The sequence below is a fragment of the Aureococcus anophagefferens genome (genome assembly GCF_000186865.1).
Source record: "Aureococcus anophagefferens unplaced genomic scaffold AURANscaffold_11, whole genome shotgun sequence".
Lineage (NCBI taxonomy): Eukaryota > Pelagophyceae > Pelagomonadales > Pelagomonadaceae > Aureococcus > Aureococcus anophagefferens.
The window spans coordinates 1,184,561-1,207,040 of NW_008705571.1; the positions used below are offsets into that span (position 1 = coordinate 1,184,561).

General features: G+C 71.5%; 8 protein-coding genes across 8 annotated transcripts; 1 reads left to right on the forward strand and 7 right to left on the reverse strand.

The window, feature by feature from the left end:
• Positions 1-653: 653 nt before the first annotated feature.
• Positions 654-1,566, forward strand: AURANDRAFT_5375 (hypothetical protein; the record flags this gene model as incomplete). The annotated part of the gene is made up of 2 exons (XM_009039257.1): positions 654-688; positions 777-1,566. Coding segments are annotated over 2 exons (825 nt in total), but the record flags the coding sequence as incomplete, so codon positions are not given.
• A 1,599-nt stretch (positions 1,567-3,165) lies between these two features.
• On the reverse strand, positions 3,166-4,586 carry AURANDRAFT_27290 (hypothetical protein; the record flags this gene model as incomplete). Its single annotated transcript, XM_009039445.1, has 2 exons — positions 3,166-4,101; positions 4,302-4,586. Coding segments are annotated over 2 exons (1,221 nt in total), but the record flags the coding sequence as incomplete, so codon positions are not given.
• A 1,219-nt stretch (positions 4,587-5,805) lies between these two features.
• AURANDRAFT_71788 (expressed protein) lies at positions 5,806-7,175 on the reverse strand (the record flags this gene model as incomplete). Its single annotated transcript, XM_009039444.1, has 2 exons — positions 5,806-6,191; positions 6,305-7,175. Coding segments are annotated over 2 exons (1,257 nt in total), but the record flags the coding sequence as incomplete, so codon positions are not given.
• A 249-nt stretch (positions 7,176-7,424) lies between these two features.
• SOC7 (hypothetical protein) lies at positions 7,425-8,981 on the reverse strand (the record flags this gene model as incomplete). The annotated part of the gene is made up of 1 exon (XM_009039443.1): positions 7,425-8,981. One exon carries the CDS (start codon positions 8,979-8,981, stop codon positions 7,425-7,427), a length of 1,557 nt encoding a protein of 518 aa, XP_009037691.1.
• Positions 8,982-10,354: 1,373 nt separating this feature from the next.
• On the reverse strand, positions 10,355-11,547 carry AURANDRAFT_2849 (hypothetical protein; the record flags this gene model as incomplete). The annotated part of the gene is made up of 3 exons (XM_009039249.1): positions 10,355-10,528; positions 10,729-10,791; positions 10,837-11,547. Coding segments are annotated over 3 exons (948 nt in total), but the record flags the coding sequence as incomplete, so codon positions are not given.
• Positions 11,548-11,889: 342 nt separating this feature from the next.
• On the reverse strand, positions 11,890-12,666 carry AURANDRAFT_27565 (hypothetical protein; the record flags this gene model as incomplete). The annotated part of the gene is made up of 1 exon (XM_009039442.1): positions 11,890-12,666. A coding segment is annotated over one exon (777 nt), but the record flags the coding sequence as incomplete, so codon positions are not given.
• Positions 12,667-16,607: 3,941 nt separating this feature from the next.
• Positions 16,608-16,922, reverse strand: AURANDRAFT_6447 (hypothetical protein; the record flags this gene model as incomplete). The annotated part of the gene is made up of 1 exon (XM_009039261.1): positions 16,608-16,922. A coding segment is annotated over one exon (315 nt), but the record flags the coding sequence as incomplete, so codon positions are not given.
• Positions 16,923-18,171: 1,249 nt separating this feature from the next.
• Positions 18,172-21,029, reverse strand: AURANDRAFT_64780 (hypothetical protein; the record flags this gene model as incomplete). Its single annotated transcript, XM_009039441.1, has 2 exons — positions 18,172-18,894; positions 19,215-21,029. The coding sequence occupies 2 exons, from the start codon at positions 21,027-21,029 to the stop codon at positions 18,172-18,174; spliced, it is 2,538 nt and encodes an 845-aa protein (XP_009037689.1).
• Positions 21,030-22,480: the final 1,451 nt, after the last annotated feature.

Consider the following 22,480-nt stretch of genomic DNA (forward strand, 5'->3'; position numbering starts at 1 on the left):
ACGAGCTCGACGTCCCCCGCCGGGCCGGCCATCCTTCCACGGGCAGGCTGCTACTGTCCACTGCACTATGCAGTGCTTGCACAAACATTCGAGCAGAGCGCAAGCATGGTGGCCCGGAGTTCGTGCTGCCCCGACTAGAGGCCGCCGAAGCCAGCACCGGCGCAGTCCCCCCCGCCCCAGCCATGGGCGGGGGCGCGTCGAAGCCCGCGGCGATGAAGAAGATCCAGGAGCTGCAGTCCATGGACGAGGACACGGCCGTCGCCGTCCTCGAGGCGGCGGAGATCGCGGCGCCGGACGCGAAGGCCGTCGTGCGACGCCTGCGGCGCCTCGACGGCGCGGCGCTCGACGCGACGACGACCAAGCTGCTCGTCAAGGGCCTCGCGCCGGGGACCCAGGAGGCGCTCATCGCGCTGATCATGCCGAGCGACAAGAGGCCCAAGGAGGGCCCCCTGCCGCTCGCGGCGATGTTCGCGGAGATGCTCGACGACAAGGAGGCGTCGGGCGACCTGTGCAACGTCGCGACCCTGGAGGCGAGCCACGGCTTCCCGACGTATCCGCCGCCCGCGCCCGACGACCGGCCGCCGCCGCCGGAGCCCGCGGCGTCGCCCGGGCCCCCGCGGCGGTGCTCGCCGCTCCCCGAGACCATCGGCGTGTCGCGGTGGAAGCTCGGCAAGCTCATCGGGAGCGGGTCCTACGCAGCGTCCTGCATCCGTGACGATGTTCGAGAGATTTTGACCGGGAAGACGATGCGACATCGTTACCGACGCGCGCGGTAGGTCCTACGGCCAGGTCTTCCAGGGCCTCGACCTCGAGACGGGCGCGCTCATCGCCGTGAAGACGCTCCTCCTGCCCGTGCGCCACGACGGCGACGACGAGCCGAGCGACTCCCTCAAGAAGCACCTCGAGGAGACGCACCGCGAGATCGCCATCCTCTCGACGCTCAAGCACGACAACATCGTCAAGTACCTCGGCAGCGAGATCGACGAGCCCGAGGCGAAGATCCACATCTTCCAGGAGTGGGTCCCCGGCGGCACGCTCGCGGCGAACGTCAAGGCCTTCGGCGGCACCTTCGACGACGCCATCACACGGCGCTACCTGAGACACGTGCTCAACGGCCTCGTCTTCCTCCACGCGCAGCGCGTCGTCCACCGCGACATCAAGGGCGAGAACGTGCTCATCTCGGACACGGGCGTCGCCAAGCTCGCGGACTTTGGGGCGTCCAAGCGCCTCGGCGAGGAGGGCACGCTCATGCAGACGGGCAGCCTCCGGGGCACGCCCTTCTTCATGGCGCCGGAACAGATGACGGGCAAGGCCGTCGGCCGCAAGTGCGACGTCTGGGCCGTCGGCGGCCTCGCGCTGCTCTGCGCCACGGGGGACCCGCCCTGGAAGACGAAGAACTTCAAGACGCCCTACGCGCTCATGATCGCCGTCTGCCGCTCGTCCGACGGCCCGCCCGTCGACGGCTACGACCTGAGCCCGGAGCTCCTCGACTTCATCGGCCGGTGCTTCACGCGCGACGCGGAGCGGCGGCCGTCGGCGGACGACATCCTGCGCCACGCGTTCCTCGCGTCGCTCGGCGACTCGGCGAGCGCGCCGTCCCTGGCCGCGCCCGCGCCGCTCCCGCCGACGCCGGGCAAGAAGCCCGACTTCCTCCAGCGCCTCAAGGCGCGCCTCTCGTCCCCGTAGTAAGCTTCGTCGTCCGAGTTTTAGTCGTCGCGCGTCTTCTTCTTCTTCTTCTTCTTGCTCTTGTGCTCGCGGCCCCCGGAGGGGCCGCGCTCCCGCTTCCGCGTCGCCTTCGGGCCCGGCGCGCCCTTCTCGAGGTGGAGCACGAGGAGCGTGACCTTGGACGAGAGGAGGACCGTGTCGAGCCGGCGGACGTGGCGCGACGCCGCCAGCGACGCGGCGTTGAAGTTGAAGGGCACCTTGAGGAGGAGGTGGCCCACGGCGCGCTTCCGCGCGCAGAGGCCGACGAGCGCCTCGAGGCCGCCGCCGCCGCCCTTGAGGTGCACCTCGTCGGCCTCGTTTGCGAACTTGTAGTGGCGCCCGCCCCAGGGCGGGTCCGCGAAGACCAGCGCCGCGGCGCCCGCGTCGTCGAGCGCGGGCACGCGGTCGAGCTCGTCCAAGCAGTCGCCGACGACGACGTCGACGGCGCCGAGCGGCGCCGTCGACCGGACGTGCGCGACGTTGTGGGCGAGCTTGGCCGCCTTCGAGGCGTCGATCTCGACGGCGACGACGCGCGGGAACGCGCGCGCGAAGGCGATGGCGTTGCCGCCGACGCACGCCGTCGCGTCGACGACGAGGGCGTAGTCGCCGAGGCGCCGCGCGACGGCCGCGACCTTGGCCGCGGACGCCTCGTTGGACACGGAGTAGGCCGCCTCCTCGTCGAGCCGCATGTGCTCGTTGCCCGGCACGGACGCCCAGAGGTGGTCCGCGCGCGCCTTGAGCTCGTCCGCGCCGCACACGGGCTCCGGGCGGACGACGTAGATGGTCCGCACGCCCGCCTCGCTGCGCCGCTTCGACTCGGCCACGAGCGCCGCGCCCGCCTGCTGGCAGTCGCGCTGGTCGGCGAAGCCGCCGACGCACCAGCAGCTCGCGCCGGACATGGCGACGAGCGACCCGAGCGCGACGTGCGCGCTCGCGCCTAAATCCCGCCGGCCGACCTTGGCGGCGCAGGTTTTAGCGAGGGGCGGCCAGGCCTCGACGGCGGCCGCGCGGGCGCAGCGCGCGGCGACGACCTTGCCCTCGTCGAGCGCCGCGCGCACGCGGGCGGCGTCGAGGCCGTCGAAGAGCGCGAAACGCTTCCGTTGCGACGTCTTGCCGAGCTTCGCCTTCATCGCCGCGAGCTTGCCCGTCGTCCCGCCCATCGTGGCGAAGAAGGGCAGGCCCAAATCGTCGACGAGCGCCGTCTCCAGCGGATCGGCCATCATTGTGCAAAAAGGCTTTTTTACGCAGCCATCGTGCAAAAACGCTCGCCAGCGGTAACAACGCTGAACGTTGAGTTCAACCTGCCGTCGTCAAGAACGGGCGCGCGGCTCTATTATTATTATTGTTATTGTGTATTTAGCGTCGGAGAAATCGCATGCCCAAGAGCACACGCGGCCGATAGGCCTCGACAGGCCAAAACGCGCGCGAATCCGACGATCCTTCGTGGCGCGTGGCCGACTCCTAGGGCCCCGCCGCGGCCTTGCCGACGTCCGCGCCGCGGACGGCCATGCGGACGTCGACGTAGAGGCGGCAGGCCTCGTCGAGAAGCTCGTCGGGGATGGCGTCCGCGGCGCCGTAGACGGCCAGTTCGCCGTCGAGCTTCGCGTCCGGCGCGGCGACGGCCGCGTCGACGGCGGCCCGGAGGTCCGCGAGGAGCGCGTCGAGGAGCGGGCCCGCGTGCTGGTAGGCGAGGAGGACGGAGACGCAGGCCGGTTTCTGCCCCGTGGGCAGGTTCCAGCCCCTGGCCGCCATGTGGTGCGCGACGGCGTAGACCGACGCCACGGGCGAGCCGGGCGCCAGCCCGAGGGGCACGACCGCGGGGCAGGTCGCGTCGTGGTCCGCCAACAGCCGGAGCTCGGGCACGCGGTCGCGCACGAACGCGACGACGGCGTCGCGCGCGTCCGCGAGGCCCCGCGCCTTGGCCTCGAAGCCGCCGCGGCCGACGTGGAGGAGCGTCGCCCAGGCCTGCGCGACCACACCGCCGGACCGCGAGCCCTGGAGCGTCGGCGTCACGTATAAACCCTCGGCGCCGTCGAATCGCGGGCAGTACGACGCGCGCCGCAGCGCCGCGTCGGAAAAGGCGACGACGGAGCAGCCCTTGGACGCGCAGCCGAACTTGTGGACGTCGCAGGACAGCGACGAGACGCCGTCGACGGACAGGTCCCAGGCCGGGCCCGCGTAGCGGTCGCCGAGGTGGCTCAGCAGGAACCCGCCGAAGCAGTTGTCCACGTGCAGCCCCAGACCGCGGGCCCGCGCGAGGGCGGCCAGGCCGGGCACGTCGTCGACGACGCCGTGCGTGAACGTGCACGCCGACGCGTAGATGGCCACAGTGTGCCGCGTGAGCTTCGCCGCGACGGCCGCGGGCGTCAGGCGGAGCGTTTTGGGGTCCGGCGGCACCTGGGCAGCAAAAGAGTGATTCAACGTCGCTTCAACTTGAGTGTTCCGCGCGCGCGCGTTCCGGAAAACGCATCCACGCTTCGAGGCCGTTCAAGGAGATGATCGCTCGTCCAAAAGTCAGCCAAAACGAGTGGAAAACGGCCGAGAAAGGAGCCTTTGAAGTTGGGAATTTCGCTCTCTTTTGCTGCCCTGGGCGGTACGGTGACCAACGTGAGCCCGAAGTAGTGGCAGGCCTTGTGGCAGCACGCGTGGGCCGTCGACGCGGCGACGATCTCGAAGACGGTGCGGCTCGGGTCCGCGCGCCGCGCGCGCTCGCGGTAGGCCAGCAGCGCGATCATGACGCTCTCCGTGCCGCCGGACGTCAGGAGGCCGCAGGCGCTTTCGCCGCCGCGGACCATGTCGAGCACCATGGCGACGCACTCGGCCTCCATCTTCCGCAGCGCGGGGAACGTCGTCGGGTAGAGCGGGTTCGACGCGTTGTACTCGCGGGACGTCGGCCTGGAGCTCGTCGAGGCCGCCGTTCGGGTCGTGGTAGACGCCCCCGAACTGCTTCCCCGACGCGAAGCCGTCGTGGGTCCGCTTGAGCCGCCGGGCCGCGTCGAGCACGGCGGCCGCGGGCCGGCCCGCGGCGGGCAGCGCGGTCGTCGCGTCCGCGTCGCCGTCGCCGTGCATCGACCGCGCGATGCCCCGCTCGATGTCCGCGAGCGCCGCGCGCTTCGCCCGTGCGGCGGCGGCGGGGGCCACGGACGCGACGGAGGCGAGCAGCGCGGAGCTCACCGCCTTGACGACGCCCATGGGTCCGAGGCGCCACAGGCGCCGCGCGGCGACGGCGGCGAGGCCGAGGACCAGGGCGTGCTCGAGGCGCGCCAGCGCGGCGTTGCGCGGCGGCGGCGCCGCGATCCGCGCGCAGAGGGCCGCGAAGCGCATCATCGTCGTAGAATAGATTACACCGGGTCTATGCTGCGTCGCACATCATCGTGTTAGAATACTCTTCGAGGCAGCCCGGGCCAATCACGGCGAGGTGGAGAGGTCGATGCTGCATCTCTCGTTTGAACGACGGGCTGCCCCAACAGGCTCGTCCCGAACGACTGCGCGAACGATCGCGCTGCCATCCTGTGCAAGCTAGCCCACACGCGCAACGCACATTGCCATGTTTTCATTCTACGGCGGCGGCTACGGCGGCTACGGCGACGACGGCTTCGACCGCTCGACCTTCCGCGAGAAGTCGGGCGCGGCGCAGCGGCGCGAGGACGCGGCCATCGCCGCGTTCGACAAGCACGCCAAGGCGACGGAGGCGGACGCGGCGGTGAAAGCCAAGGTCACGGTCGAGCTGCTCAAGCCGAGCACGCACCTGACGCAGCCGTGCTGGACGGCGTTCAACAAGCACGTCAAGGCCCGCTCGGGCTGGACCGCGAAGCGCCGCGTGGCCACGAACGAGGAGAAGCGCGCCTCCGGCGAGACGCGCCAGGGCAAGTGCTACTTCGTCGACGTGACCTTCGACCCCAAGAAGGCCGAGAAGGCGCGCAAGGCCGCCGCCGCGGAGGCCGCGCCGCCGGCGAAGAAGCAGAAGCTCATCACGGACTGCACGAACACGCCCGCGGCCGCCGCGGCCGCCGCCAAGGCCTCTTCCGAGCCTCTGGCGCCCGCCGAGGTCGTCGACTTCGCCGCGTAGGCGGCGCGCGCGCGCGTCGCGGAGCGCGCGTCGCGGATGCCGGTGCTTAGTCGTCCGCGGCTCGCCCCCCGGCCCTCACATCTCGGCGGCGAACTGGGCGCGGTGCGTCTCCGGCGCGACGTAGACGCAGGTGATCGCGCGGCCGGCGAACCAGCGGCCGTGGAGCGCGGCCGCGGCCGCGGCCGCGCCGTCCGCGTCTCGGAAGAGGACGTGGACGAGGCCCCGGGGCGAGACGGCGTCGACGTGGACGTGGACCGTGGGGCCGTACTTGCCGCACTCCGCCGTGACGTCGTCGCGGATGTCGGACCGCCACGTCGGGTCCGTCTCCGTCGCGGGGTCGAACATGTTCGAGATGACGAACGCCGCCGTCGCGGGCCCCTGGAGCGGCGGCGGCGCCGCGGGCTGGGGCGGCGGCGGCGGCGGCGGCGCGCCGGCCCCCGGCGCGCCGGGCATGGCCGCGCCGCGGCCGAGCTGCTCCATGAGCGCGGCGCGCGACCCCGGGTCCATGGCGACGCCGCCGCCGCCGGCGACGTCGGAGTCGAGCCTCCAGTCCGACGACGACACGCCGCCGCCGGCCAAGGCCGGGTCGTCGTAGAACTCGACGGTGATGGGCTTGTCCGCGCCGAGCTCGATGCCCGCGATGCGCGAGCTCGCCTTCGCCGCGTCGTCCGCGTGGACGAACGTGACGACGGCGGAGCCCGGCGCGACGGCGCCCATGTCGACGGCGTCGACGGCCCCGAAGGGGGCCAGCACCGTGCGCAGGTCGCTCTCCGTGATGTTCGGGTGCAGGTTGCCCACGAGGAGCTGCTTCCGCGGCGCGGCCGCCGCGCGCGACACCTCCGCGGCCTCCTGCTGCGCGGCCGTCGCCTCCTGCTTGGCGAGGAAGTTCTTCTCCGCCTCGGAGGCTTTGACGAGGATGGGGAAGCGCTGGAAGTCGGCGACCGTGCCGTTGAGCATGAGCACCATGGGCACGGACTCGAGGTCCGCCATCTCGACGTACGCAAAGCCCTTGTGGCGGTTCGTGTACTTGTCGCGGATCATGATGACGTCCTTGACCTTGCCGACCTTCTCGAAGAACTTGCGGATCTGCTTCTCCGTCGCCTTCATGACGAGCTGGCTCACGAAGACCGTGCGCTGGTCCTTGGTCAGGTCGTCGATCTCCGACTTCTGCCTGATCATCTCGATGCTCTCCTTGGGCGCGGGGGCCGGCGCGGGCTCGGCCGCGGCCTTGTCCGCGCTCTTCTCGCGCCGCGACCGGTCGCGCCGGCTCCGGTCCCGCGACCGGCTCCGGTCGCGCCGCGACCGCTCGCGGCTCCGGTCGCGCCGCGACCGGTCGCGGTCGCGGTCGTCGTCGCGGCCCATTGTTTTTTTTTTGGCGTCGAGCGCGGCAAGTTGTCGCGTCCTGCGCGGTCAGGGGCGCGGGAGCTTTCGTCCAATGGCGCGGGCCGCTCGCTGGCGCGCGGCGGCCAACACCTTCGATTTCGAGTCGGCACAGCGATGCGCTCGGCCGGCCGGGCCGCCCGGGGGTCGGTGCCGCGCGCTTCGGCCGCAGACCCTCCAGTGGCTCCACCAACCCTACACCAACCCTCCCCGGGCGGGCGCCCACACCCTCGTCATGCCGCGCCGACACCCTCGTCATGCCGCGCCGGGCTCATACGATCTTGCTCGCGCTCGCGGCCTGGTCGCGCGCGGCGGCGGCGGCCTTGGCGTCGCCGGCGCCGTCGAGGGACCGCTGGAACGGGCTCGGCGTGAAGGGCCGGCTGTGCTCCTCGGAGCCCGTGATGGCCTCGAAGTGCGCGTACATGGTCTCGAGGGACTTGCCCTTGGTCTCGGGCAGGTAGATCCAGAGGAAGGCCGCGCCGGCGGCGGCCGTCGACGCGTACCAGGCGAAGTAGCCGGCCCAGGACCAGGCGTCCTCGATGGAGATGGCCGTTGCGACGACGCCCGTCGTCGTGCACCGGTTCGCGAAGGTCGCGAGCGTCATGGCCCGCATGCGGATCGCGTTGTAGAAGACCTCGGACGGGATCAGCCAGCAGCCCGGCCCGAGGCCGAGCTCGAAGACGAAGATGTAGACGTAGTAGAAGAAGATGATGCCCGCCTGGTAGGCGACGTTGCCCTTGAGCGTCGTGCAGAACGCGTAGAAGAGCGCGAGGACGTAGAGCGTCGCGGCCGTGCCCGTCGCGCTCGCTAAAATCAGCGGCCGGCGGCCGACGGAGTCCAGGAGATGGCACGACAGGATCGCCGTGCAGAGCTTGACGACGCCGAGGCCGAGGAGGATGCTGTAGGAGATCCACGTGGAGTTGATGCCGACGGCCTCGAGCGAGAAGAGGAAGTTGTAGAAGATCGCGTCGCAGCCGCTCAGCTGCTGCGCGACGGCCGCGCCGACGCCCACGAGCAGGATGCGCTTCACCGCGGGCTTGAGCGCGCGGCGCTGCGTCAGCAGCCCCACGACGGACGCGTCCTCCGCGGGCGCGATCCTTTGCTCCTCGGCGATGTCCTCGAGCGTGCGGTCGACGGCGCCGCGCGAGAGGCCCAGCCCCGCGAGCACGGCCCGCGCTTCGTCGACGCGCCCGTGGATCGCGAGCCACCGCGGCGACTCGGGGATGACGAAGGCCACGGCGAGGAAGAGCGCGATGGGCGTCAGCGCGCCGCAGCCGATGATGATGCGCCACGACCCCGACCACGACGAGAAGATGATCTCGATGACGAGCCCCGCGGCGAAGCCCAGGACCTGGCCGCCCGTGATGGCGATCTCGCTCCAGGTCACGAAGTAGCCCCGGTCCCCCTGGGGCGAGATCTCCGCGATGTAGATCGGGTCGACGCTGAGGCCGAAGCCCACGGCGACGCCGACGATGCAGACGCCGACCATGAGCATGTAGTAGCCGAAGCTCACGGCCTGCATGAGCGACCCAGCGATGAAGAGCACGCTCGAGATCTGGAAGGCCTTGAGGCGCCCGACGGGCTCGCTCACGACGCCCGCGAGCACCGCGCCGAGGATCGCCGCGGCGCTGATCGCCGCCTCGTACATCTCGAGCTGGAACGAGTTGAGGTCGTACGTGTCCTGGATGAGCGGCGCCGCCGCGGACACGGCGCCGATCTGGAAGCCCAGGGCCACGGAGTTCAGGCAGGCGAGGCCCGCCAGGAACCGCACGCGGGACGCGATGAGCGCGTCGTCCTCGCCGGGCGGCTCCGTGTCCAGGGCGTCCATGTCGTCGCTGTCCTTTTTGCCGAGGAGCGTCTGGCGCTCCAGGGTTTGTTGTCGGTGGCGCGTCGTCGGACGACGACGCCGATGAGTCCAAGCCACGCAATAGGCAATAGATTAATTTCCATCAGCGGCAAGTTTCCGTCAATGTAGGCGGGCAGCCTATCGAGATGCTTCGTCTCGGCGTGCTCGCAGTAGCGGCCTCGGTCGTCGTCGTCGTCGTCGTCGTCGTCGCGCGCCGTCGAAAGGCGCCGCGGCTCCGCCTCGCCCTGTGGCACGACGGCGCGTCCGACGTCGCCGCGCTGGCGGCGCTCCTCGACGGCGTCGCGCTCGTCGAGGTCGACGCCACGCGCGAAGCGCCGGACGCGCTCGTCGCGGCGGCGCGGCGCCTCGACGGCGTCGTCGTCGCCGGCTCCGCGGCGGCCGCGCGGAGCAGGGAGCCCGGCGCCGCGGCGTTCCGCGCGGCCGTCGCCGCGGCGTTCGCCGCGGGCGCGCCCGTCCTGGGCCTGGGCCGCGGCCACTGCGTCGTCGCCGCGGCGCTCGGCGGCCGCGTCGCGCCGCTGCGGGGCGGGCCCTTCGCCGGGCGGCGCGCCGTGGCGCTCAACGAGCTCGGCGCGGCGCTCCTCGGCGGCGCGCCGGGCGACGCCTACGACCTCCCCCACGACCACGACGACTGCGTGCCGCGGCTCCCGCCGGGCGCCGCGAGCCTGTCGTCCCGCGACCCGGTCCGGACGCCCTTCGTGCTCGCCGCGGCCTTCTGGCGCGACCGCGCGTCCGCGCTCGCGTTCCGCGGCGGAGACGCCGGCGCGCCGCGGCCCGGCGCGGTCACCTGCCAGCTCGCCCCATGCGACGCCGGCGACGCGCGGGCCTTCCTGGCGCGGTGCGTCGCGAGCCTGTGGCCGACCTCCCATGTTTCGATACGGTAAACTTGCCTTCACCACATACTAGCATCGTTGCGCTAGCTCCCCGTGTGCGGCGTTACGTATCGCGGGGGGCGCCTAGAAGTAGCCGCCGACGACGGGCGCCTGCCGGAGGACCGGGACGACGTTCTCGGTGATCGCGGGGATGAGCGTCGCGTTGAGCGTCGGGTGGAGGAATTTGAGGTAGGCCGGGAGGAGGAAGGGGCGGATGAGGAGGGGCCACCAGATCCAGTTGATGGCGAACTTGGAGATCTTGTAGCCGAGGTAGCCCACGGTGACGAGGAACGCGGCCTTCTTCTTGTAGGGCGGCGGCTCGGGCGTCGACGCGACGACGCGCGTCGCCGCGGCGATGAGGCGCCACTTGTCGGACGACGTCGCGTGGCAGTCGTCGACGCGGTCGAGGATGTGCTCCCCAAAGTGGCGGAACCACTTGAGCACGGCGCCGTGGCCCTTCTGCGTGTCGACGATGAGCCGCGCGGCCATGCCCTTGCGGATCTTGACGACGCCCGTGAAGAGCTTCGGGTTGTCGAAGCACTCGACGAGCGTGGCGATGGCCATGACCTGGGGGATGGCGCAGAAGCGGTAGACCTCGGGCGTCTTGATCTTCTCGAGGTACTTGAGCGCGTCCGGCACCTGGGCAGGAAAAGAGTGCGAACTTCCCAACTTCAAAGGCTCCTATCTCGGCCGTTTTCCACTCGTTTCGGCTGACTTTTGGACGAGCGATCATCTCTCGGAACGGCCTCGAAGCGTGGACGCTTTTTCCGGAACGCGCGCGCGCGGAACACTCACGTTGAAGCGACGTTGAATCACCCTTTTGCTGCCCTGTCCGGCACGAGCTCCAACGCGTCGGCGATGAGCTCGTCGAGGCACGCGAGCGCGCGGTCGCTCGCGCCCTTCTTGGCGACCTCCGCCGCGTAGCCGCTGAGGCAGGCCTTGTCGACGCCGAGGCGCGCGCAGGGCCGCGTGAAGTCGCCCAGGTCGCCCGTCGTCGCGTGCTTGGACCAGACGGTCTTCGGCCAGAACGCGCGGCCGTCGACGTAGTCCTCGAGGTAGTCGCGGATGATGTTCGTCTTCTGGAGGAAGAGGCCCATGGAGTTGGCCAGGCCCAATTTGTTGTCCTCGCCGCAGAAGGGCCACTTGAGCAGGCCGCCCTCGGCGAGCTCCTCGGACTCGTAGCCGCGGCCGACGAAGATGCCCGTGAGGCCCTCGCCGACGAGGCCCGCGACGTTGTGGCAGTAGAGGTTGTAGGCGTCCTCGTCCTTCGTGCCCTGGACTAAGTCGGCCGTCACGTAGTCGGCCATGCCGCCGCCCATCTTGTCCGTGATGTCCTTGATGACGTCGCGCGACTCCTTGGGCAGCGTCGCGAAGACGCGCGCGACGGCGCCGAACTGCTCCAGTAACACGCGCTCGTCGCCCTCGCCGCAGCCCATGATGGGCGGCGCGTCCGGGTTCATCAGGCGCGCCTCGTGGAAGGACCGCAGCTCCGCCTGCTTCACGTCGAGCCGGCCCTTGTAGTACGTCATGTCGTCCTCGACGGTGTCCAGCGCGCGTAAGACGAGGTAGAAGACGCAGATGTCGATGCAGCAGCCCGCCGGGAGCTGCTGGATGACGGCGGCGAAGGACCGCGACACCTTGCAGAGCATGTCGTTGCAGAACTTGACGTCGCCCGACGCGCCCGCGCCGAGGTTGTCCTTCAACCCCGCCAAGCTCGGCAGGAACTTGAGCTTCAGCGCGGACGTGACCTCGAAGGGGCGCAGGAGCTGCTTCAGCTTCGACGTCTTGTGCGTGGGCACCTTGCCGTAGGCGCCCTGCTTCATCTCGGCGCCCGACGCGCCGAAGACGGCCGTCGTGGACGCGACGTCCTTGAGCATCTGCTCGCGGAACGCGTCCGCCAAAACGCCCTCCACGGCCTCGGGCGTCGACGCCGCCACCCGGCGCTGCAACTCGTCCAGGAAGGGCTCGCACTTGCCCTGGCCGCCCATCCAGTCCGGGCAGTCGAAGCGGTGGATGGAACCGTAGTCCGCGCACCGCTCGCCCGCGACGACGCCGTCCAAGTCCTCCCACCACGTCTTGAGGAACTTCTTCGCGATGATCTCGAACCAGGGCGACCAGAGGGGCATGCTGTCCTTGGCCTCCATCTCGCGGAAGAGCTCCTCCTGCGTGACCCACTTGGTCGCGGAGACCTCGTGCGGGTGCGGCGCGAGCTGGAGCTCGGAGCCCGGGTAGTCGAGCTTGTAGATCAGGAGGTAGTCGATCTCGTGCTCGCCCCAGGGCGCGTCGGGCCCGTGGGTCTTGAGGTCCGCGGCGAAGTAGTGGACGCGCGTCGTGAAGGTGAACTTCTTCGGGTCGAGGACGCCCGGCGCGATGCCGAGCTCGTGGTCGAGCTTCCGGACCGCGGCGACCTTGACGCCGGCCGGGTCGCCGCCGAGCGTCGCGCCCGGGTCGTCGACCTCCTTGGGCGACATGCCGTGGAGCGGGTGACTGCAGCACGTGTTCGTCCAGACGTCGGCGAAGGTGATCTTCACGCCCGCGCGCTGCTGGAGCAGCAGCTTACCGTCGACGTCGAAGAGCATGACCGAGAACGCGCGGTGCAGGATGCCCTTGGGCATGCCCACGGTGAACTTGTGGCAGTTGTACTTGTTGTCGTGGCCGATGACGTTGTCGCCGTAGTCGAGCACGATGCACTCGTCCTTGAGCATGAAGTCGTCCTGCGACTTGCCCTCGGGGCTCCAGACCTCGCCCTCCTCCTTGCGCTCCTCGTCGCCGTCCATCCTCAACGGCGGCGCGCGCGGGCGGATCCGCGGCAGCGGCGACGCGTATGTACAGAGGAGTAGTGCGACCGCGGCGCGGATGGCGTAGCTGGGCTGCGCCGACGACGAGCGGCGGCGGCGGCGGAGACGCGTCGACGAGCGCCGTGGCAAGGATTGGCCGGCCGGGGGCAAACGCCGTCGACTCCTCCTTATGCCTCCTTACTCCCGCAGCCCCAGCGCGTACAAAGCACCCCGCGCCGTGGCCGCGTGCCAGGCGCAGGCGAAGGCCGTGTTGACGACCAGGTTCGGCCGCGACTTGATCACGCAGGGGAACAGCGCCGCGGTCGCCGCGGCCGCGGCGCCGTGCGCCGCGCGCGTCTCGGGCGGCAGGCGCGCGAGCGTCACCGCGGCGACGACGGCGAAGGCGGCCGCGCGCACGTAGCGCCGCGGCCAGATGTCGTCCGGGCGGACGACGACGAGGTCCCAGGCGAAAACGACGAGCGCCGTGATCGCGAACGTAAAACCGTCGCCCGACGCGACGGCGGCGGCGATGCCGGCGATGGCCGCCGAGTCCGCGGCGGACGCGTAGCGCGCGCACCAGGGCTGCGGGCGCCGGAACACGTCCCCAGGCAGCCGGCACCAGACGTTTTGCACGAAATGCAGGCACATCGACGAGATTCCGAGGCAGCACAACGCAGCACAATCGACGACGCGCGTGCGGGCGCGCCGCGCGACGACGAAGAACTGCAGGAACGTGGTAGCGCGAGCGAAAAGTACCACGAGGTAGGCCGCGTACGCGGCGCCGCCGCGGCCTCGAGCCGCCCGAAACCCCCGGTCGTCGGCGACGAAGCGAGGCATGTTACAGCTTCGCGAGCAGCTCCTGCTCCTCCTTCATTGCCTTCTGCATCTTGAGGAGGTCGTTTTTCGTCGCGTCGCGCGGCGCGAAGACGCCGGACGCGCCCTCGACGAACTCGCCGAGGTTTTGCAGCGCCTCGGCGTTGGTGATGGGCTTCTCCGAGCGCACTTTCAGCGACGGCGGGTCGTTCAAGGCCGTGGCGGAGCGCTGGGAGAGGCTGTCGCGGATGCGGGAGCTCGGCTCACTCATCGGTCGCCCGTGCGGTGCAAGGTCGATGGTGCTTTGCCCCTTGCCTCGCTGAACTGTGGACATTTGAGCGCATAGAGAGGCCTCGGACGCGCGCGAACGACGCAAACGAAGTGCAAACGGCGAGATACCGCGCCTGTAGACGCCGCAACAACGCGCGCGAACGCAACGCACGCCAAAATCAGACATTAAAACCACAGCAGACGCCCACCGACCATGCTCGCCTCCTGCGGCGCGGCCCACGGCAGCCGCGGCGTCGTCAAGATCTGGTCCGCCACGGCGGCGGGCGTCGGCGCCGTGCCCGTGTGCGTCATGGACACGCACGGCCGCTCCGGCGTCGAGTGCGCGCGGCTCAGCGCGTCGGGCGAGGCTTCCGCGTCGTGCGGCGACGATCTGGCGCTCTGCGGCGTCCGCGAGGGCGGCGCGGTCGCGCTGCGCCTCGGCGACGCGGGGAGCGGCGAGCGGCTGAGGTGCGTCGACTTCGACAAGACGAGCCGCCTCGTGGCGACGGGCGGCGACGGCGGCGTGCTGAGCGTCTGGGACGTGAAGCGGCGCCGGGTGGTGAGGTCCATCGACGACCACGCGTCGGCCATCGGCTGCTGCCGCTTCGACGCGGCGTCGGGCACGCTCGCGTCGGGCAACGCCGCCGGCGAGGTGCTCCTCCACCGCGTGCGGTCCAAGCAGCTCCTCGCGCTCCTCGCGTGCGGCGACGACGGCGCGAGCCGTCCGCCCGCCGCGGGCCTGGAATTCAGCCCTTTGAAGCCGCAGATCCTCGGCGCCGTGCACGCCGACGGGAGCCTGCGGTTGTGGGACGCGGCGCGGGGCGAGCTCGTCGCCCGCGTCGGCGGCGACGGCGACGGCGACGCGCGCGCCGCGCGCCGCGGCCTCGCGTTCTCGCCCGTGAACGCGAAATTCGTCGCGTCGACGACGCGCGACGGCCGCGTGGCCTTCTGGGACGTCGACGCGGGGTCCTGCGTCAAGGCCCTGGCCCTCTTCGGCGCGGGCGACGCGACGGCCGTCGCCTTCGCCACGGAGCGCGTCGTCGCCGCGGCGACGGACAGGGGCCGCGTCGTCGCCTACGACCTCCGGTCGACGTCCAAGCCGCTCACCTCCATCGACGCCCACGACGGCGAGCCCGTGCACGCCCTCCACTTCGTCGACGCGCCGCCGCCGCCGCCGCGCGCGCGCCGGAGCCGCCGCGACGACGCGACGTTCGACGGCGGCGAGTCCGTGACGACGCTCGGCACCGCCGGCGCGTCGCCGCCCGCGTCCGCGGCGTCGTCGCCGCGCCGGGCCGCGGCCGCCGCGCCGCCGCCGCCGCGCCGCTCGCCGCCGCGCGACCGCTCGCCGCCGCGGGACCGCTCGCCGCCGCGCGACCGCTCGCCGCCGCGCGACCGCTCGCCGCCGCGCGACGCCGCCGCGACGCCGCCGCGCCGCGCGCCGCCGCCGCCGAAGCTCCCGGACGTCGCGTCGCCGCCGCGGCCCGCGCCCGCGCCCGCGGCCGCCGCGGCGCCGCCGGGCTTCGAGGCCGTGCTCTACGACGTCGCCGACGAGATCCGCAAGGACGTGCGGAACCTCCACGTCGACCTCCTGCGCCAGTTCCAGATCCAGCAGCAGGACTTCGCGCGCATGCTCGACGAGCAGCAGGCGCGCGTCGCCGCGCTCGTCGAGGAGAACCGGGTCCTCCGCTCGGAGAACGAGGCCCTCCGCGGCGTCTTCTAAGAAGCGAGCGCGCGTGAGGTTCCGAGGACGTTAGGGCCGCGCTCACGCCTTCGCGTGGCCGAGCGCGAGGCTCCGGCGGATCGCCTTCGCCGCGGTCCAGAGCTTGCTCTTGCGCTTCGCCGGGGCCGCGGCGTCCGGCGACGTGTCCGGCGAGCTCGCGAGGTCCGGCGCGTCGATCTCGACGCGCGCGAGGAACTCGTCGAGGCTCTGGGCCTGCTCGTCGCCGGGCGCCGCGGCCGGCGGCGGCGGCGGCGGCGGCGAGTCGGGCTCGGACGCGGCGCCGTCGTCGGCGCGGGCCTCCGGCCGGGCCCGGGCCTCCGGCCGGGCCCGGCGGGAGACGCGGTCGCGCGCGCCGGAGACGTCCGCGTCGCCGAGGAAGCCGTAGTCCATGGGCGGCAGCGCCGCGTAGGCGTCGCCGCCGCGGAGCGCGGCGGCGTCGTCGCCGGAGAAGCAGGCCGTCGCGAGGGCCAGGGGCCCGCAGATGGGCGTCCACGCGTCCGGCGGCGGCCGCGGCGCCGCGGGCTCGGGCCCGCGGGGCGCGGGCCGCCGCGCGGGCGACCGCCAGTCGACGGCGGCCTCCTCGGGCACCGCCGCGACGGCGCCCCCGCCGTCGCTCGAGGCGCCCGCGCTCGACGCGTCGTCGGACTCGTCGTCGTAGTCGTCGAAGGACTCGTCCGAGTCGACGTCGTCGAAGCCGTCCGCGGAGCTGCCCACGGCGATGGACACGTCGTCGTCGTCGTCGTCGTCGCTGTCGCTGCCGAGGGCGTCCTTGTACTCCTCGAGGGCCTCGAGGGGCAGCGCGCTCGTGCCGCGCCGCGACCGGCCGAGGTCGCCCGCGCGGTGGTGCCTGTGTGGAAATCAACCAGTGAGCTGGGATGTCGGGGCCAAACTTTGAAATTCTCTAGCTCGGTCAAATCGACGTCGATTCGGCTGATTTTTGGACGAATCGATTGCTCTCATCGAGTTCTCGAAGCACAGCGGAAGTGCTCGTGTCAAAACGTTCGAATACGCTCACATTGAAGTCGAGTTGAAGATTTGATTTCCACACAGGGTGGTGCGCGCGCAGCGCGGGGTGCTCGTGCTCCGCGCGCGCCACGAGCGCCTTGACCGCGGGGAAGTCCGTGAAGCCGTGGACGGACCGCGCCAGGCCGTTGACCCAGGCGGGGATGGGGCCCACGCCCAGCTCCGCGCAGAGCGCGTCGCAGAAGTGGCAGCAGTTCCGCGTGAGCAGCGCGTACGTGTTGCCCTGCCAGAGCGCGACGAGCCGCGCGAGCCGCCGCTCGATGGCGCGCGCGTCGAGGCCGCAGCGGCCCATGGGCACGCGGCTCCGGTGCGACGCGCCGTAGGCGTCGAGGGGGTCGTTTGTGAAGACGCCCGTCCCCCGGTCGCAGTAGCCGTAGCTGTACTCGACGCCCGCGAGCTCGACGCCCGCGTGGAAGATGCCGCCGTCCCAGGCGCCGAGGAGCCGCTTGTTGAGCGAAATCATCGTCTCCGCCATGTCGACGCACATGCCGATGTCCGTGATGTCGTAGACGTTGACGTAGACGCAGGGCCCGGCGAAGGCGCGGCCCCGGGGCTCCGGCGACGCGCTCCGGGCGAACTTGGACTCCCAGCCGCCGTAGACGCCCATGTGGTGCTCGACGTTGGCCTCCATGCTTCGTGCCCTGGCCCTGGCCCCTTTGGCAGCTCCTAGGGCAACAGCTCCATGCCCGGCTTCGGGAGACGAGGTGGCTGGACAGCTTCGCAACCCGCGGTTTGTTTGCCGTGCAACATGCTCCGTTGTTGCACCCCCGAGGCTGCCCCATCTTCGCGTCGTGCGGCGTCGTGGTGCGTCCGACGGGTTCGGCGCGAGCGCCGAAGATCCGCAGCGGCTCCCAGACGAGCGAGTCGAACAGCGCGTCTGCCAGGCGCTCGATTCGTGATGTCGACGTCGCCGCTCTACACGGCGTCCGCGTCGCTTCAACCGACGTCCGGCTGGCGCGTCGTCTATTTCGACGCCGCGAACCGGGGCGAATGCCTGCGCCTGCTGTTGACGGTGGCGGACGTCGAGTTTGAAGACATTCGACTACCATTCCCCTCGGGCGTCAAGCCCTACAAGCCCGCGGCCTGCGGCGACCGGAGCCCGCTCCCGTTCGGCCAGCTGCCCATCGTCCAGCACGCGACGGCCGAGGGCGGCTGCGTCAGCATCGGCCAGACGGTCGCCGCGGCGCAGTACATCGCCGCGCGGACCGGCCTGGCGCCTGTCGACGACGCGGCGGCCATGGCGCGGGCGACGTCCGCCTGCGTCGGCATCCAGGAGATGTACGACACGCTCTTCTACGGCTCGTTCATCCCGCGGATGGTCACCAAGGTCTTGTGCGGCAGCGTGTGTTTCGCTCCCGCGCGCGCGCTGGCCCGCTACCGCCTCCGGGGCAAGTACGAGAAATGCTTCTCCACCTTCGAGCGATGGCTCCGGACCACCAAGGCCGGCGACGTCGCCTTCCTCGCGGGCCCGTCCCTGAGCTACGCCGACGTCTGCCTCTTCGACTGCATCGAGGGCGTCGAGGACTGCGGCTTCTTCGAGCCGGCGGACCGCGCTTCGGCGTACCCGCTGGTCACGAAGCTCTACGACCACGTCGCGGCGCTCCCCGCCGTCGCCGCCTACCTCGCGAAGCGGGGCTCGCGCTTCGCTTAAGGCAGCATCGTCGGCTTATTGCCGTATGTTATGGACGGACCGCGGACGCGAGCAGGACGGCGGCGACCGCGACGGCGCCGCCGCGGGGCGGGGCGCCGCCGTCGACGTCGTCGGACGGCGTCGGCGCGGCCGTCGGCGGCGCCGTCCGGGCGCAGTCGCGCGCGTCGCTGCCGACGGCGCAGAACTCGGGCTCGTCGCACTCGCCGTCGTCGGCCCAGCGGCACGAGTTCGCGGCGTCCGCGGCGCTCGGCCGCCGCGTCGGCGCCGCGCGGGTCGGTCGGCGCGTCGGCGCCGCGGCGCTCGGCCGCCGCGTCGGCGCGTCCGAGCGCGTCGGCGCGTACGACGGCGCGGCGGAGCAGGAGCCGCAGGAGCTCGGGCAGTGCTCGCAGACCTCGGCGAGCTCGGCGTCGGAGAAGCTCCGCTGGCCGCAGCAGCGGGGCGCGTCGCGGAGCCCCGGGCAGCAGTCGCCCGCGAGCCGCTCCGCGCCGCCGTACATGATCTGGAAGTCGACGTCGCCGCAGCCCTGCAGCGTGTGCGCGCCGGCCCACGACGCCGAGTCGGGCTTCGGGAAGCAGACGGGCCCGCAGGCGACGCCGCGGCGGCCGCAGGCGACGGGGCACGCGTGCGCGACGGTCAGGTCGTCTCGCTCCCAGACGCCGACGGGACACGGCGCGTCGCCGTAGCACCACCGGACGCCGCCCGTCGCGAGCAGCGCGCCGAGCTCGGCGATGGGCACGGCGCAGTAGGCCGCCTCGCAGCCGTCCGCGCATTTTTCAACAGCGCAATCGAGCACGCATAGCGTGGCAATCACTTCGTCGCAGCTCGCGCCGGTCACGTCCGCTTCAGAGGGCGAGCCAGCGAGGAGCACCCCGTCGAGCTGCAGGTCCATGTCGGCATCGCCGCAGTCGCGCACGTAGGCGCCGACCGACGCGAGGAGCAGAAGCTGCCTCATAGGAAGGCTGTTATCGGTGCATGTTGAAGCGACATTGCAGCTGGCGGGCCATATTCCACTTCATATTCCTCCAAGAAAACCGAATCGTATTAGTGCGAGTCCCGGAGTCGCGGGAAGACGACGCCCTGGGCCTCGCAGTGGTCCCAGGAGAAGGCGTCGTAGACGTAGGGGAGGCGGTGCTCCGTGGGGTCGAGGACGTTGAACAGCTCGAGGTTCGTCAGGGACCGGGCCTCGAAGTTTGAGCCGTTGGCCTCGGCGTGGACGGGGAAGGGCACGACGTCGTAGGGGTGGTGGCCCTTGCAGCCGTTGTTGTGGCAGTACTGCGTCGGGCCGTCCGGGTTCGCCCACGCCGTGGTATCGAAGCCCGCCGTCGCGTTCTCCGATGCGCCGAGGAGCGCCTTGTACATGTAGAGGCGCTCGAGCGTCGGGTGCACGGGCCAGAAGGACACGTCCACGGGCGACGACGCCTCGAGCTGGTCGCCCGGCGCGATGGGCGTCGTGCAGACGGCCTTGAGCACGCCGACTTTCGTGTCGTGGTCGTAGGACCGCGAGAGCCGCGCGCCCATGAAGAGCACCTGCCACATGTCCTCGAGCGCCGAGATGTTGCGGAACCTGCCCGCGTCCTCGAGGAGGGGGCACTTGGGCTTGCAGTCCGCGCGCGGCGCGTCCGACGAGCACGCCGCGGGCATCTCGACGAGCCCCGCGCGCCAGCCCGACTTGAGCACCACAAAGGACATGACCCGCAGCGACTCGACGTCCTGGGGGAGCACGCCGACGGCCGCCAGGCCGTCGTACTCGTCCTTGCACTGGAACGTGCCGCCGACGGCCGCGTGGACGGGGCCGTGCGCGCCGTAGGACGCCTTCCAGGCCCAGGCGTAGTAGGACGTCGACTGAAACGTGAGGTTGTGGTGCGTGCCGCAGGACGGCCAGCCGAAGCCCGTGAGCGAGTCCGCGCCGCAGAGCTGGTGCACGCGCGTCACGAACGGCCGCGCGTTCGCGTTCCAGGGCGCCCTCAAGTAGCCGTAGGGGTTCGCGACGTGGTCGCTCGTCGCCCGCGGCACGCGCTGGTAGGCGAAGCGGCCCGCCGTGACCGTGTGGAAGCCGTTCTCCGCGGACCCGTACCAGCCGTCGCTCCACAAATCGTCGAGCGACCAGAACCGCGCGTCCAGCGGCGTGTGCTTTCCGTAGAGCGCTTTAAACGTGGCGTCGTCCCGCGTGTAGTCCCAGTAGGGCACGGTGACTTTGGGGTTCACGGCCTGGAGCCCGCGCTCGAAGAACGCCGTTAAAGCGACGTGCGTCGTCAGAAAGCCCAGCCCATCGTGCATGTGGTCGTCGACGCGGTCCGCGGCGAGCTCGAGGTGCAGCGCGACGAAGTCGTCGAGGGACCGGTACCGGTCGCCGTAGGTCCGCTTCCCCTCGGCCGCGCCGACGGACGCGAGCGTCGCGAAGGTTTGGAAGAACGCCTCGCGGTCTTCGTCCGTCAGGTCCCGCACGTCGCGGCGCACGTAGCGGCAGTAGAGCGTGCGCGTCGCGCGGCGGTCGCTGTTGGATTCGGCGACGACGGCGGCGTACTGGCCGAGGGCCGTGAAGGTCCGAGATACCTCGACGCCGGACGCGGTCCACGCGGCGCCCGCGGCGTCCGTCACGGTCCAGCTGTAGTCGCGCCTCTCGTCGTAGGCTCGGGCGCTCAGCGTCGTCTCCCGCCAGGGCTCGACGACGCGGCCCTCGACGAGCCAGGGGTAGCCCACGCCCGGCCGCGTCGCGTAGTCGGCGCCGCCGGCCTCGATGGACAGGGCGCTCGTCAGGACGGCGCCGAAGTCGAAGCGCCGGGACACGGCGGCCCCGAGGCCGCCGCCGGCGTAGCAGAGCGACGCCACGGCGAGCGTCGCGGCGCAGGCGGCCGCGGCCGCCCATCGTCGCGGGCGCCCGGCCATCGGCGGCTGCCCCGAGTGTCAGCTAATAACGTCAACGTTCACTGCAAGGAGGCAAATCGACGCTCGACGTCTGTGCTCTGCGCGGCTTCGACCGACGCTCGGCGGCCGCGACGCGCGCTGCGAGGAAGCGCGCTCCGCGAACCTGTCGTCGCTCCGCGCGCGGCACGACGCCGGGCTCATGAGCGCCCTGCAGGTGCCGTCCTTCGAGGGCGGGAGGGGCACGGAGCTGCCCGAGGGCTGGGTGCGGTGGGTCGACCCGGCGACGGATGAATATTATTATCACAACGAGGAGACGGGCGAGACGACCTGGGACGACCCGACGCGCTGGAAGGTGGGCCTCTGGCTCGACCGCGCGCGCGGCGTCGGCGGCGGGCCCGAGGTCGACGACCGGCCGCCCTACGAGCCGCGGTCCATCGAGCACGCGTTCTCGCAGTGGTGCGCGTCCGAGGGCGGCGCGACGTCCTTCGACGACGACGAGGAGGACGACGACGACGACGACGACGAGGCGGCGGGGGGCGCGTACCCCGTGACGCTCCACGTCTACGACGTCAAGTTCCGCGGCGCCGCCTTGCTCAACGGCGTGCTCAACCGGTCGAGCGGCGCGTTCCACACGGCCGTCGAGGTCCACGGCCTCGAGTGGAGCTTCGGAGCGACCATGGGCGAGCAGAACGACGCCTGCGGCATCTTCGCGTGCGGGCCCAAATCGGCGCGGCCCCACGTCTACGCCGAGTCGGTGCCGCTCGGTTTTACGCGGCGGTCGCGCGTCGACGTCTTCAACTGCCTGTTGCGCATCGCCCCGCTCTGGGCCGGCTGCACCTACGACGTCTTCCGGAAGAACTGCAACTCGTTCTGCATCGTCTTCGCGGGCGAGCTCGGCGCGGATCCGCCGCCCGCGTGGACGCACCGCCTCGGCGACGGCGCCGCGGCGCTCGACGACCGCGCGCGGCGCCTGTACGCGAACCTGCAGGGCGGGCCCGAGGCGCCCGAGCCGTCCGGGCCCAGCGTCATCGTCTGGGACGACCACGGCGCGTGGCACGCGCGCCACTACGACACGACGGAGGAGGCCAAGGCCGCGTGGGACGACCTGCCCCTGTCCCACGCGTCCGTGCTCTTCGTCAAGGACGCGCGGTCCAGCCGCGACGTCGGCACGGCGGACACGGACAGCGACGGCGACGACGACCCGGCCTGGGCCTGGCAGCCCCTCCGCCAGTACGGCATGCCCCACGCGGTCCGCAAGATCCGCGACCGCTTCGCCAACTCGCGCGCCCTGCGCCGCGGCGGCCGCCAGCCGACGGAGCGCCAGGCGAAGAAGCTCCTCCGCCCGAAACGGCGCGCGCTCTCCGAGACCGTCGCGCCGCCGACGCCCTAGCGGTTAATCGTTGCCTTTTTCAACCGTGGTGCACGGTGCCTTTTTGTACAGGAGCTGCCCGTCGCGGCAGCCCGCGTCGTCG